We start from the raw sequence: 16,309 nt of genomic DNA, 5'->3' as shown, positions 1-16,309 counted from the left end.
GCACCTTCTATATTAAGCTCGTGCATGACGGCACTTCAGACCTGAATTAACACGTTTCTGAGTGACAGTGCAGGATTTTAGAGGCAGTTGTGGTGAACAGGTCTGGGCTCATTCCACACATTAGGACATGGCTGGAACATGTACGGGGTGAAAATACTTGGCTTTAACATTTTTAAACTCTGTATAGTCCCTTTAAGTCACGTCTCGTTATGATTGAGTCGTGTATTTGCGAACAAATCTGTGATTCACTCCGATGGATCAACAATGTGTCCTGTGTCCCGTGCAGCCGAGCTGAAGAAGCAGAGGGAGTTCTACCAGAAGCTGGGCATGGAGGTCCCGGGAGACATTAAAGGAGAGCTGTGCAACGTGAAGAGCCACCTGGACCAACGCAACGGTACGTGCTCCCCCCGTGCCACCAGCAGGGGGCGGTATCAGACAAAATCAGGTCTTCCGGTGCTTAGTTTCGGTACTTTGGTCCCCCAGACGTCAATTCAACACCCGCAGTGGCTCTAAAAGGCGACATGAATGCACACAGGCTTCTGTCTCTGTTTCTGGAGGAGAAATGATGTGAGAAAAACCCACGCAGGAGTCATTATATAAAATGTACGCACAGTTAATTAGCCACGCTTCAGCGCAATGCAGGTTGTTTTCTTTTAAAAAGAACAGCTCAAGCGATGGAAGGCTGTCTTACAAAAACGCAAGCCATTATAAGAGAGAGCAGATCTGAGCCAGGGCTGAATCTATCAAGAACAACAGGATTTTGTTAGAGAATACAACAGCACAGGGTATGTTGTGAAAATGCATGAATAACTGCTGCAGATCCCCTTCATAAATACCTCTGTGTAAACACGGCACATCAAGAGCGTTATTAGGGCTGATACCTGAATGATTTCTCCGACCTTTACCTTTACTAAAATGTTTGGTGTCTAGAACCAGAAAACAGAATGTATTCAGATTTACAATATCTTCAAGTAAAGAAATGTGTGAAAAATTGGGATTGATTTGCGAAAAAATGGGGGAAAATTGGGAGAAATTGTGGCAGAAAAATAAGAAAAAAATTGGGAAAGAATATGGAGGGAAAAAAAGGAAAAATATTAGTACTAAAAAAAATAGGCAAAAATAAGGAAAACCTTGTAAAAAGAAATATGCTCAGCAATATGGGGCAAATATGCAGAAAAATATGGGGGAAAATGTATTTGTTTGAGCTGAAGCAAACAAGAAACTTCCTTTAATACTGTCCCTGAACCAACAGTATACATTTTTTTCCGGCCCTTGCTTTTGATTTTTTAGATTCCAGTCGTACCTAAACCTTTTTTTCCTGATGCCATACTGGTATCCTTTAAACGCACCCAGCCCTGCTGGTTATAAACCAAGACTGAATCGGGATAAGTGCTCAGAATTGATAACAAGAAAGACCTCTATCTGCACAGGGCAGTAAGTTTATCCCTTCATAATAGTTCAGCCTCACCTTTTAAATGGGATCAAATGGAAAGCAGATGCTCTTTAGTGTTGCCGGATTTCTTTGGCAGTAATAGTTTTTCGTCCATAGGGGGTGCAATAACATCACCAGCTGCACTTCTGCGCTGATCATATAAGCTATTTCTCATAAGTCGACCCCCCTCCCAAAAAGAGACATCCTGTCGAACACAGTCATTTTTAATATAGTATGACATAATTAATTACATATTGCACATTACTGGGAGAAAAAGGACGTATTATGACATTATTGTTTCATTTTGACATCAGCTTACTGAGGACTTGGCCATAATGATCAGTCTTTCTTACATTATTGACTGTTATTACATTATAGGTCCCTACAGTCGTGCTCATCGCTCATCCAAAGGTCATTCTCTTAACCAGATTCCATCATTCCATCAAGTCCATTTATCCTGTGGTTTAGAGACACAAACATACAAACTGTATTCAGGAGCAGCTTTATTAGATAGGACAGCTCACGATGGGGTGAAAAGCTGGGAGAGACATTCAGCATATTGTCCCATGAACAAGGCAACACTTGTTTTATAGAAATGACATATTAGTTATACATTTCAACAGTAAAATGTCAAACTCTTTTGCAAATGCACACATTTAAAGGTGCATTATACAGCTTTTATATGTGAAAAAAAGAGTTCATATTGGTTCAGTGACCTTGTGGCTGTATGGACTTTCCATCCCGGTGGCCTCTACGACACCCAAGGACCGATTTTATTTCATTTTTTTAGGGTTTATCAGAATCAGAATTGTTTGATTGCCATTGGCATGACCAGGTTCACAACTAGGACATTTTTTTTTGGTTTCTGGTAGGTTTTCTGGATGGAATGTATACGTAACCATGGAGACAGGTCCATCGAAAACCTACCAGAAACCCTATAAAGCAACTTTTTGGGCATAAAAAAAGTTGTTTCATGGGGTTTCTGGTAGGTTTTTCAGGATGGAATGTATACGTATCCATGGAGACTGGTCCATCAGCAGTGAAAACCTACCAGAAACCCTATAAAACAACTTTTTGGTGCATAAAAAGTTGCTTAATGCACCTTTAAAAAAAAAAAAAAATTGTAGACTGTTTAAACACTAAACAGCAGATGCTATAATTTTCAATAGAGCACCTTTTCTGCATGAATAATGATGCTTTGGATTTCATTAAAGACAGAAGCAGTAGCTGTAGTGACAGGCCTGGCACTGCCCGGCTTCAGAAAGACGCCTCAATCGTGGCACAAAGTGATTCACTTCGGTCAAACTGCTGCACCTGGAGTTCTCGATCACGTTCATGGTTGAGAATGAACACTGTGACACATGGTCAGGACAACACTAGAAACTCTTTGTAAGGAGGGAAAACATTTCGGTGTCTGTTGGACTGTCAATTCTGCAATTCTGCATTTTCCCGCAGGTCAATAAGTTCAGTCTGCAGAGGCACCGTTTCTTTTATTTTTCTCATGGAAAGATGCGCTTTGCTTTTTGGGAGAACTCCATTTGTTTTGTTTTTAGCCAGAGAAGCTAAAGTTATGCATCCACACACTGAAGCCCTCAAAGCGCTGGTGGGACTGTTTTTGTTAAATTCAGCAATGAGGAAAGATGATGATGAAGATGATGATGGTGGTGATTTCCGTTAGTTTGCTGAAGCAGAGTAAGGAAGTGGGTGTGTGGCCTAGAGAAGCACCAATTCAGCTTTTTTGCTTCCGATACTGATACGATACCGGGGTTTTGCATGTTCTCCCCATGTCTGCAGGACACTGGTCAATTCTACAGTAAATATCCCTGGGTTTATCAGTGACAGGCTATTTGGTTACATTAATACAAATAACACATAAAGTGATCTGATCATTACAACATGTACATTACAATTATGGTGTGTCAGTTATTCTTTAACAGCCTTTCATACAAAAATACAGACACTTAGCCGCTCCAGCAGTGGCCCATATATTTGTTTTACTTTAGACGACACAATCATAGTTTCTCTCTAGCCGTTCAAAGGACGGCAGGGGACTCTGTGTTACCTTCTCCCCCGAGCTTCAGATTAAGCTCATTTAGAGGAGATAATGTCCACTAATAATGCTGAAAGCTCCATACTGTCAATACGACGTGCTGTGACCTGAATCTTTATTTTCAGCCACAAATCGGAAATCCAAAACACATCCAATCAAATCCAAAAATCCTGCAGTCCGTGCCTAAACGACAGGGTTTTTACACACGAGACCTCACAGGAACTCGGGGTCGTTCAGTTTCTAGGTAGAGGAGATTATAGCGCCTAAATAATTGTGGTCTTTGCCATTTGCCAAATTACGCCCGCTCTAATTGTGATTTGATCGCAATTACTCTGGCAGCATCGGCGCCCGCGTGATCCAAAGCTCCTGAATGAGTCCTTCAGAACGCAAGGCTCCAAGAGAGTCCGCTGTCGGCCATGTTTGTGGACCTTTTCGGATGAAGCGCCCGGAGCCACAGCTGAAGTCGCAACTATGGGCCTGTGGGAAGGACAGTTGGGAAATGAAATCACATTGACAAAAATCCCGTCTCCATGGGGTCTTAAAAGCTGCTAACCCCCGTAGTTGAATTAAAGTGCTACAAATGTGGTCTTAGTTTCGCAGTTCAGTTCTGGACCTTGGGGCTTAAAAGGAAACATTCTTTCGGGCGACTCAGCATTGGCATTTTCGGTTTCGATGATCAAATAGAATACTGACTCACTCATTTCAGGTTGTGTTCGTGTGACATCACATTCTGAAGAGCCTGAAGCTTAAAGCTGAGGCGGAGGGCAGGCACTATGACAACTGTCAAAATTAGATTACTGTCTAAAACCGATACCAGTTCGAGTACTTTGTTTAAGTGCTTGCCGATACCGATACAAGTACAAGGCATTTTCTTTAACATACTTACTTTTTCACAGCGGATTAGTTAGTAATTAGTTAATTTACTCATTTACATTTCCTTGAGTAAAGTAGGCTACACTTTAAAGCAGTACTAAGTAACGTGTTTACCTTAATAAATCCTTTTCGTAGTCCCTGTGGGGGTAATACAAGTGTTTATGGGATGATTGGAGGGTCTTTCATCTCCCCCTGGTGTCTCTGGACAGAAAACCATGTTTGCAACTTGACTGCCACCGGTGCGGAGAAAGCAATACACACTAACGGAATCACGAAGAAGAAGCTAACATGCTAACGGGCAAAGCTAACTGCGGGCTAACGTCACTTTAAACAGTATTTACAGCCAAGTTTGAGTGAAAAAAACAATTCCATTGTATAATTGGATGCACAGTGACCCTGTCTCCCTTCGCCTTCCCTGTCAGCGTAGTATTTACTCTCCAAGACAATTAATAAGTTAAAAAAAATCATAACTTACTACGACACCTGCAGTTGCGCTTATGGCCTCTAGGGGGAAGAGTTACTTAGTACTGCTTTAAAGAGAAGTTATATCAGACACTGTCCGTCATAGACAGAACAGCCCATGTCCAAAAGCTCCCCAATGCCTGTGCTTTATTCATTGATGTATTTTTATTTAACAACAGTATTGAGATGTTACTTATTACTGCAGCTAAAAGGTCTCTTTTCGGCTTTATTACAGCTTGTGTGTTTTTTCTCGTGTGTTTATAGCATCTCTTTATTTTGGATTTTCTGAGTACTTTTTAGTCGCTGGGTTAGTTTTTCAGATGAAAAAGCCCCTGGGTATAATACGTAAGAATCGCCAGAACTGTTAGCCGCGAGTTAGCATCATTAGCCTTTATCTTGTAAACACTGCAGACTCCACGCTGCAGCACTAACAACATTTAGCTCTGGTTAAATCCAGCACAGACTCTGACTTAGGGAGTGTCGACTGTAATAGAGTCAGCTCTATGTGGATTATTGTATTTCCACTAAACAATTCTCCAGTTTGTTGCCATGTGCTCTCTTCAGTGGAAAGCTGCGTCCCGTAGGATCAGTGCATCCCTAGTCAAAATGCAGATATTGTTGTCGTGGTTTTTGGCTAATATCTCTGTCATTACTGGGACAAACCACATGAGACAAATTAAATGTTCAGTGTCTTCTTTGTCATCAAGTATTAGCTTGGGTCCAATTATTTTCTCATAAAGGCGTCCAAAAATGGTGACAATGTTCTAAATGATGTGCTTGATGTTGGTCAGGAGAAATGACTTTCAGCCATAAGATGAATGTGTGAAACCAATCATTTCCAAATAAGTATCCATTTTTCTTTTTGGAGATTTATATAAAAAACAGTCTCTCTCCCATAGAGTTGTATTGGTCCCTGCCCTCCAACTGAGATTATGGCATCAAATTCCAAAACGTGAACGCAACACACTGGGAAATATGACATTGGGTATATGGCTAGCATCTAAATTTGTTCCTCAGTTAAAAACAACTCTTACTACCCTTTTGTGAGAGACTACACAGTCAGCTGCAGCTTTTTTTTTTTTACACTGGAGATAAACTCATTATTGTAAATTTACATATCTTCCCTACAGAAATTTCGATATCATCTCGTAGATATAGCCCACCTCCAGTTTCTGTTCTGTGGGGCGAGGGAGAGGACGCCTGACAGTCACAGCTCAAAGTATCTTCTGAAGGAACTTCTGAAGGTGGCTTCAGAGAGGCCTTAGTGGGTACGAGAAGGGATGAGAGATTTGGAAAGGACATTTGAATGCCAAACTGACCCGACGTTAGATTATGCACTTTAAAAATGTTATGGGTTTTTTACCAATGACACAATATAACCAAGGAGTACTAGCCTGGCCTTAGCCTTCCGTAAACTCCAGTCAGTTATAATTTCCCTACATGTACGTCTGGGCTTGATCTCAGTGGCCGCGTTACATCGGTTGAATTTCAACCTGTCATTCAGCGAGCGGGGGAGGCGGGACTTGTAGGTGACGTCAAGCATTTGTGCCGCATTGCTGGTTGTAGTTTGGCAATGGCGGCATATACGAAAGTAATGGAAGCTCTTCAATCCATCCTGGCTCGGCTCCCAAATATCCAGAAATTAAAACTGAAGCCTTGGAATGTGCAAGGAATGTCCCCGAGAGTCATGATAGAGTCGTGATAGAGTCGTGATAGGGTCGTGATAGAGTCGTGATAGGGTCGTGATAGAGTCGTGATAGAGTCGTGATAGGGTCGTGATAGAGTCGTGATAGGGTCGTGATAGAGTCGTGATAGAGTCGTGATAGGGTCGTGATAGAGTCGTGATAGGGTCGTGATAGAGTCGTGATAGGGTCGTGATAGAGTCGTGATAGGGTCGTGATAGAGTCGTGATAGAGTCGTGATAGGGTCGTGATAGAGTCGTGATAGGGTCGTGATAGAGTCGTGATAGAGTCGTGATAGGGTCGTGATAGAGTCGTGATAGGGTCGTGATAGAGTCGTGATAGAGTCGTGATAGGGTCGTGATAGGGTCGTGATAGTCGTGATAGGGTCGTGATAGAGTCGTGATAGAGTCGTGATAGAGTCGTGATAGGGTCGTGATAGAGTCGTGATAGGGTCGTGATAGAGTCGTGATAGGGTCGTGATAGAGTCGTGATAGAGTCGTGATAGGGTCGTGATAGAGTCGTGATAGGGTCGTGATAGGGTCGTGATAGAGTCGTGATAGGATCGTGATAGAGTCGTGATAGAGTCGTGATAGAGTCGTGATAGGGTCGTGATAGGGTCGTGATAGAGTCGTGATAGAGTCGTGATAGGGTCGTGATAGGGTCGTGATAGGGTCGTGATAGAGTCGTGATAGAGTCGTGATAGGGTCGTGATAGGGTCGTGATAGAGTCGTGATAGGATCGTGATAGAGTCGTGATAGAGTCGTGATAGGGTCGTGATAGAGTCGTGATAGGGTCGTGATAGGGTCGTGATAGAGTCGTGATAGGGTCGTGATAGGGTCGTGATAGAGTCGTGATAGGGTCGTGATAGGGTCGTGATAGAGTCGTGATAGAGTCGTGATAGGGTCGTGATAGAGTCGTGATAGGGTCGTGATAGAGTCGTGATAGGGTCGGAACGGAGCTGTGACAGAGTTGTGACAGAGTTGTGACAGAGTTGTGACAGAGTTGTGACAGAGTTGTGACAGTTGTGACAGTTGTGACAGAGTTGTGACAGAGTTGTGACAGAGTTGTGACAGAGTTGTGACAGAGTTGTGACAGAGCTGTGACAGAGCTGTGACAGAGCTGTGACAGAGCTGTGACAGAGCTGTGACAGAGTTGTGACAGAGTTGTGACAGAGCTATGACAGAGCTATGACAGAGTTATGACAGAGTTATAATAGCTGCTTCACTCACTCACACACGACCAAACGCTAGCGAAAATCAGATCCAATGGTTTTAAAGGAGTTCACCCCTCCCACCTGATAACGGAGCTCAATTGTGAAGGTCCAGACCCTTGTACGAAACACAATGAGCACGAGGGTCTGGTAAAACCAGGCTAAGGGAGTAGAGATAGAGAGTAGAGGGCTTCAGCAGTAGATGAAGACACGGCTTAATTGAACAGGATCACCTGAGGATTACTCAACACTGCGTGAATGAAGTAAAACGCAAATGCTCCAGCTTGAAAAGATGCATTGTGAGCTGAGTTTTGATTTAAAAACGTTAAAATCAAAGCAACTTCCTTCTAAAGCTGTTTGTAGTTTCCAGCCTGTCGGAGGAGTCCTCGACATGGATCTGGTGTGGGTTTCGTACTGGCCCGAGCTCCTTTAAAGCCTCCGTTTGGTAATTAAGGCTCAATTGGAAGCGGGAGTGCCTCATTGCTCCCAGTCTCTGCCCCCCCCCCCCCCCCCCCCCACACACACACACACACACACACGCACACACACACTCACACACACACACACACTGTGCTGTGGCTCATTTCACAGATGGAGCAGACACACAACCGTTCGCTCCAGGCGTCTGTGCACTAGTGACATCGCGCATCTGCCTTCAAAACACCGGCAGCCTGCGACTCTGGAGCCACGTTTTTTGAAGGCTTTGTCTTCTCTTGTTGTTAAAAAGTCTCATTTTCTTGTATAACTCAGTTTGGACACCGATTCGATTATCTCCTGTCTGAAGCGCTCGAGCGGGTTTTGACGGGTCCCTTTTCTTTAGTGAGAACAACCCCGTCGGACCTTTGTGGAGATGTTTTTTTTGCCACACAGGGAGCGCTACATTAACGCACTACCACGTTCGTCTAATTTAAGCTGCTGCCAAGACCTTGTTGTCTGCCCACTTTACTGTTACCTGGTACTTTTTAGTGGATATGCCACGGTAACCATGGATACAGTAGAAGTTTCTACTGAGTGATCCTCCTACTGCGTCACTGAACCGTCAAATGTTGCAGACAGTTAGCAAGTCAGCTGGTCTGGGAACATTTTCAGAGTCCGTTAACATGCTCAGTGGACGTTTTTGGGTCGATATTGACCACAGTGCATCGCTGGGTAGCACAGTGTCATATAATGTTAGCTGTTAGCCGTCGAATGCTAATCTTCCTCTTTTTAAGTGTTTTAGGTGGACTTGAGCTTAAACACGGGTGTTTTGTTAATGCAACGCAGTTGACCCCAGAACAGCAATTCGGCCTGAAAGCACTTTAGGCTAAACAGGGCTAACTGGGCTACCTCTTTGCTAGCAACAACATAGCAGTCAACGGTTGGTCAAAGTAGACTGGGACAAGAATGGTTTGACAGGTTTTCCTGGAAAAACGTATCAGAGTCGAATCTTTAGCCTAGTCCAGCAGTGTCCAAACCTTTTCCATCGAGGGCAGCATTTTGAAGTTTGTATGGCATTGAGGGCCACAAACCAGTAGTCAACACGGGCGAACATAACCTCTCACAGCTTAATGCAGCTCTATCTCTCTATCTCTATCTCTTAGCCTGGCTATCGCAAGACAAAATTATCACAAGTGATATTTAGTCTGGGGACCACCAATTCTTTTTCAATTCATTCATTTTGTAGGAGAGGTGTGGTGGACGATCGTCCATAGCCGTTTATTGGGCGCTATGAATGTCTATCATACTGTATGTGTCTGCACGTGGCCACAGCCAATCATATCATCGAATCCGATGACGTATGATATACCAGCTCTAAACTTTAGAGCTAAACTATTTAGAACATGGTCTAAAGCTTGATCAAAAGATGGAGTCACTGCTGTCTTGTTGGATCTGTAAATAGAACTGTTGAATAGCTCGTCATCGTCTTCCTGTCCCTCCTCGTTCTGTGATTGGTTCCCACATCCGTGCGAAAATTTGGGCCATGGTCCCCAGGCTGTTGTGCAGTTCGAAATGATTCGAGCGCACACAGCAGCCTGGGGCTAATCATCTCTGGTAATACGTGCAAATTTAAACAAGAAACTTGAGTGCCACCAAACACTTTGGGCACTGCTGGCCTAGTTGGACTACACTCAAATGTAAACGTACTGAATGTGGCAGACAGAGTCTTGAAGAATTCTGTTGAAAAGACCTCATTGTGAGAGTGCAAGCCGCCGCTTCTTTGTTTCTGCGGAGGTCTGCTACAAACTTTGTGTGTGTGTTGTTTGAAATACTCCAGGTATGTTTTTTGGGAACAATGTGATACGATGGTTTAAAGCTCCATAAAGGGAATTTATCCAAAGAAGTGTCGGCGGCGTTGCTTGCTCGCTGCCGATTTCTCGCTTGTCGCTGGGTTGCCGCGCAGCGAGCTGTCAGGGGAGTTCGTGAGTGTGAACGTGTCCTGAAGCGCCTGTCATCTGTCCACAGGAGACGCCAAGTGTGAAGAGCCCGGACACAAGGAGGCGGGAGAGGAGAAGGCTGAGGAGGACAACGACTACCACCGCAGCGACGAGCAGGTCAGTGTCGGCTCTCTCCAAATGAACTCTGACGCTCAATGTACTTCATTACCCGAGTAAAAGTACAGGTCAAAGTATTACTCCAGTGTGAGCAAGTTGTTCAGTGCTATTTTTTACTTAAAGCACATATGACAGGTTTTAATCCTCCTGTAATTATGACTGAAGTTGAGATGAAAAGTTATTTTTAGTTTATTTTTTAAGCAAATGACATAGAGGGAAAGTTCCATAGATTTCTTTCTCACTCGCTTCTCATTTGTTTTACATGGTTGGCACAGCAACAGTTTCAAAATGTTTGCCTCTACCTAAAAACAAAAACCATACTTCGTTCCCTCTCGGCGAGGCCACGTCCCCTTGTATGACGCAATGCCGTCTGTATCTATAACATGGTCATGGTCAAACTAAAGCAGGGGTGTCGAACTCATTTGAGTCAAGGACCGAAATTCAGTCCCCACGGCGGGTCGCAGGCCGCATATATTCTAAAGGCCTGTGGCCTCATAAAAACATCATCTTACGCTTATTGAGCTTTATCAGCTTGTGCCACACATTTCTCAAAGTGCTACGTAAAGTCATTATTCATTCACTCCACACTGGATGGCAGTAAGTTACTATTGTAGCCACAGCCGCGCTGGGGCAGACTGACCATTTACCACGTGGCTACAATATATGCTGTTTATATCCTCATCTCTTATTATGTCAGTGCCCTCTGCGAGACACATGTGGAATTCTTTCCCTTTTTTGTATTTAAGCTGCCCCCTAATGGCTGCAGTGAGCAAACTGGTTATTTCGCACAGCAATGGGCTAGAGACTTACTTTACTAAGGAAAACGTGGTCACATTTTTGCTAAATCTGGAATCTGGAATCTGAAAGTAGTTCAAAGTAGTTCAACAGCCCATAAATACATAAATCACTGAGAATGCTAACATGATGCTTCATGTTAGCATCATACTACATGCTAACACTAGCTACGACTTCCGTTTTTTCTCTTCTACTGAACAATCTGCTTTGAAAAAAAACATTCATATGGCTATGATTTAGACTTGACTTCATTTGTGTGTGATAATTAGTTTATATTACGTCAGAAAACAGATAAAATAATGAAAATTGTGCTTCCCAAAACATACTTTCTTCCCCTTGGTGAGGCCACACCCCATTGTATGACGCAATGCCGCCTGTATCTATAATTGTGTTAACTGTGTCTCATGTGTCATAGCACTTCATAGGAAAATGTATGATTTTTGTAAATTATTGATAAACATGACCCACCTTTATCCAAATATAAGGTGAGCCTGATATTGGTTTTACTGAAGAGTTGTAATGTTATGTATTCACAATTACAAAACACATTGTATGGTTGACAGATCCTGCGGCTCCAAACAGTTTGGAAATGAGTTCCAGGGACACTCCCTTCCACAATCCTGGTGCTTGACTCCAATTAAGTCCTAATTAATGCTCGTGCAGCCTTTGGCAGATGAAGCTCAGTGTCTGATCAAATTGCACGATTAACCTTTATCGCATCGAAATTGGGGTTTGAGCAGCTGCAGTAACTGAACCTCAGGGGGCTTTGGATATTTTTCCTCCGCTGTTTGAGTGATTCCTTTGGCCGTCGTCCAATCAGAAGTCACTGAAGGAGAATCCTGTCTGTCTGTGCTGCTGTTGCTATAAACAAACTCCACGTGTGTCTATTCTCACCGCTATAGCAACAAACAATGAGTGTCTCGCGGGTCGGGTTCTGTCACTCATTTTTCATGTAATCGCGGAGAGGGTTGAGGTGGTCCAAAAGAAGGTGATCGGTGTGTGCACAAATCATTGTAGTGAGCCTCGTGTTGTAGCATCTTTACAGCAGGTTTTGATGTGAATATGAGGCAGCGTTTTGCAGCGTGTGACTCAGAGAATGCATTCATGTAGCTGAATAGAGAGAAAGCGTGAGCGAGCGCTGCTTTTGAGACTGATTCAAACTAAGGATGTTTTTCATCAGGTCTTTGCCTCTCACAGATTTGTTGCTGCATGAAGCTGAATCGTAATACTGAGTACAGGTGCAACAGGCCAAATTAAACCCCGCCCAGAGTAAACCCGGGTATATTATGGCCCACGCCAAACTATACCCGGGGTATAAAATAGCCTATATAAAAAAAGTTTGACATTGATTTGACTTTTGAAATGTGAACATTGGTAATAACATAATATAGGCCTAGCTATTAATATTGCATCACATGTCGACTTTGTATGCCTTGAATTACCATAATAACTATAAGCCACTGAAAGTGCAAATCCATCGTTTGATGACGCATAACATTCGTTTCGCACGTTGTTGTTTTTTCTTGTATTGACAACGTTAGCTAGTGATCTTCCCTCGCTAACTGACTTAAGTGTAAGTTAAATACAATTTTAAGACTCTAAAACACAAGCTTTTTTCAAATCTAAGAATTACTTAGCAAAAACAGATATGTGCTATTTAAAACAATCAGGTGACATTTGTGATAAGGCCCAGTGAAAGTGTCTTGCCCAAAGACATAACACCAGCCTGTACCTGCAGCATGGATTTGAACTGCCAACCTCCGGTTAAAGGACAAACTAGGGCTGCTCGATTATTGGAAAAATAATAATCACGATTATTTTTGTCATAATTGAAATCACGATTATTCAAACGATTATTTGTTCCCTATAAAAAAAGGTCTTTATTTTATTTGTATATTTATTAATAAAAAAAAAACTATGCTGAATATTTTCTGTTTTCTGAACAGTCATAAAGGTACAAATGATTTCAAGTTCGCCTCGATTAAGGAGAGGTCTCTGTTTCACACCTGCCCCCTGCTGGCCAGCCCTCACACCTGCCCCCTGCTGGCCAGCCCTCACACCTGCGCAAGTAAACTGAGCAGCGCGGCCTGATGACATCATCACACAGAGCTGTTTGTTTTTATGTCAGGCAAAAGCATGAGCCATGGCATGTGAAATGCGAAGGGGAAATAATCCCAGCGCCGTGAAATAATGCAAGTCTGCTTTGCAAAAAAAATGTTTTTGAAAAATCTAAAAAAAATTAAAAAGGTGAGAAAAAAATTGTTTTTTCCCCCGATTATGCTAATTTTGTAATCGTTTAGTGGAATCATCGAAATTGTAATCGAATTTTGATTAATTGCACAGCCCTTGGACAACCCACTCTATCACCCTAAACTACTGTATAATTCTTGCTATATCACTTAACATGACTGTTATCATTGGAGGTATAATCTGGCCTGGGGGGTATGAAATACCTAGGCCATAATATACCCCGGGGTATAGAATAGCCTAGGCCAAATCGGGGATATACTCTGGCCTGTTACACCGGGATGTTTAACATCAGTTTTAAAAGTAATAAATATGCAGCTCAATTGCATGAAAAATGAATTGTAGTCTATATATAAAATTAAAATCCAATGGCAATGTCTGTCAGAAAAATCGTAGCTAGGTTTTTGGTCAACAAAGGGAAGAATATCAGTCGCAGCTTGTTTTTCCGTGATATGTAGCTCGTACGGTCGCTGTGCTGCGTTCATGCCAACAACAACAACCATGTTAGTCGCTAAAACCTGCCGCTACTCTAGTGTTGTGTTTATGAGATCACAGGTGAAAACAAGATAAATGAATGTGGCCAACACTGAAACTGTGGGATTCTGTGAGAGGCCGATTCTGTCTGATTCAGTCCACAGAGTCTGAGGAGCCGTGAGATGAACAAATATGACATTACGGTGCACAGATAGAGCAAACAGACGCGCGGCGAGGCTGAACCAAAGGTTTAGTAAAATATCTAAGGCGGCTCCGCTCTGGTCACGAGTGGGTTTGTGGATTAAAGGCAAAACGATGGAAATTTTATGATGCAAAGCTAAACTGGTACAATAGTTGTGTTTCATGGCCTATTTCTGAAACTTAATGGCAAACACCAAAGGTTTTACATCTTTCTACTTTATTTTACTTTATTTTATTTTTTTTGCATTTGTGCAGATGTTTTGGTACAAGGCAGCTGTACTTCAAACGAGCGTGTGTTGGTCATACTTTGTGAAAGCAACATACAGACAAAATGTTGTGTAAAGCGGCTGCTTGTAACGTCGATTATAACAGTTTTAACAGAAAGTCAAAGTGGTGGCTCTTGGAGATTGGAAAACTAAGATAAGCCTTTATTGAGAAAATAAATTGTTCCATCAGCTTGAGTGCAAAATAGACAGGAAATCTGCAAATGAAATAATAGAGGCATCATAATAAGTCACTTAGTATCTTTTTGGAACCCAGTGTAATATATATTCCGTCAGGTCCATAAATATTGAGACCGGCCACTGGCTCCAGCAGAAAAAAGTGAAGATCCCGTTTGTGTCCATCTCAGTCTCCTGACCTCAATATCACTGAAACACTGTGGGGAGAGCTCAAACGTGCAGTTCATGTAAGACGGCCCAGGAATTTACAGTAACCGGAGGCTTTGACAAGGAGAATCGTCAGTTTTACCATCAGATTATACAGAACCCCATCCACAACTTCCACAAGAGACTCCAAGCTGTCATTGATGTTGAAGGGGGAAATACACAGTGTTAAAATCTGGGCTATGTAAACATTTGATCAGGGTCATTTTGGTGCTTTTCATTATGATTTAAAAATAGCAAACTCAGTTGTTTCCCCGCAAATGGCTTCAAACAACCATTATGTGTAAACCTATGTGTATGTAAACCTTTGAGTACAACTATATACAAGGAGTATACATAATGATTATCCAGATGTTGCACAATATGGTTAGTATAAGTAACATTCATAGTTGGTTTTCACATATCTCCACATATCCTACAGTACCGGTCAAAACACCATTTCTTTGGGCTGGGACAAAATATCGGATCACAATACTCTTTACCATATAATAAGTATCGATACTTTATAAAGTATCGCAATATTTGTGTTCGAAGGCATTTTTATCCTGCACTCCTTTGTCTTCCAATAACAGTCACACAGCACTTTGTTACACTTTGTGTCAATGCACTTTTCAGTCTTAACAATAAACAATAACAATAAATGTCAAATGGCGATTTATAAACTCAGATTTTACACATTTAAAAGGTTTTATACAGGTTACTGCCACCTCAGGACTGCAGGTGTAACTGCAGTCTCTAAAGGAACAGGCCACTGTTTTTCCATACTGAAATATGTTCTTACCTGAGCTTAGACGAGTTGATACGTACCCGTCTGGTCTTTGGCGTTCGCTCAATCACACAAAAAGACCAAAGATGTTGTTAACATTTAGCCTCTCCACCTCTCCTCTATGGACCCAAACGGGGGTGAAGTTAGAAGCGACCAAGCTCATCCACGTTTTCCCTATTTAAACACGGTTACGTGAGGAGCTAAGTATAGTTACACAAAATACAACATGTCCATTTTCTAAGCGGATAAAAAGGGGGAATAACAGCTTAGGAACACTTCGACGTCCGCGCATAGAATTCTATAGGAGTGAAGACATTCTTGCGTGGATGCCGAAGTGCTTCCTCCTTTTCATTGTTATTTACTTTTTATCAGCTGACACAAATATCGCATATAATAGGTTTTAGTCATAATTTATTCCTTCTTAGCTTTGTCATATCTTCTTTGTCTAGAAGAAAATCTGATTTGGAAGAGATCCAGTCCCCAGTGTGATGTCTCTGGGCCTGTAGTTCCTCCGCAGAGCTGTAGAGGGCTCCACGTGAGCAGGGCTGGTCCCTCTCTCCGCACACAAGGTCACCTTCAGCCTCTGCACAGCCTCTCCATGGGCTGACACTGGGGCTCAAACCGCGGGCTCGGGGGGGAAGAAAGAAATAAGAAGAAAGCGACGGCTTAAATTCAGTTCTTTTTGACGCAGTGGACGGGCAAAAAAGCAGAGAGGCGCTCACGGACCATGATCCTTTTCACCTGTGGCACCGACAAGTGTTTTTGAAACCTCTGTTTCTCAGAGTTATGATAAAGATGTGGTGTTTTAGAAAATACGTCGCACACTGTGAGCTCTGCCTGTTGTCCAGAGAAGTGGCTTCGCTTGGGATCAAAAATCTGACATGAATTAATGTCTCATTACATGCATTTTTATTGGATTTT

The 16,309-nt window shown here is 42.5% G+C and overlaps 1 protein-coding gene across 1 annotated transcript in view; it reads left to right on the top strand.

The window, feature by feature from the left end:
* Window positions 1-16,309, top strand: part of pcgf3 (polycomb group ring finger 3) — a 45,687-nt gene that overhangs the window by 17,903 nt on the left and 11,475 nt on the right. Inside the window, exons 6-7 of the mRNA XM_079556732.1 lie at window positions 287-394; window positions 10,152-10,240. Coding sequence (XP_079412858.1) covers window positions 287-394; window positions 10,152-10,240 — 197 coding nt within the window. The remainder of the gene's footprint in view (window positions 1-286; window positions 395-10,151; window positions 10,241-16,309) is intronic.

This window comes from Gobius niger (genome assembly GCF_951799975.1).
Source record: "Gobius niger genome assembly, chromosome: 5".
Lineage (NCBI taxonomy): Eukaryota > Metazoa > Chordata > Actinopteri > Gobiiformes > Gobiidae > Gobius > Gobius niger.
Note: the sequence above shows the minus strand (reverse complement) of the source record. Positions and strands in the feature narration are given on the sequence as shown.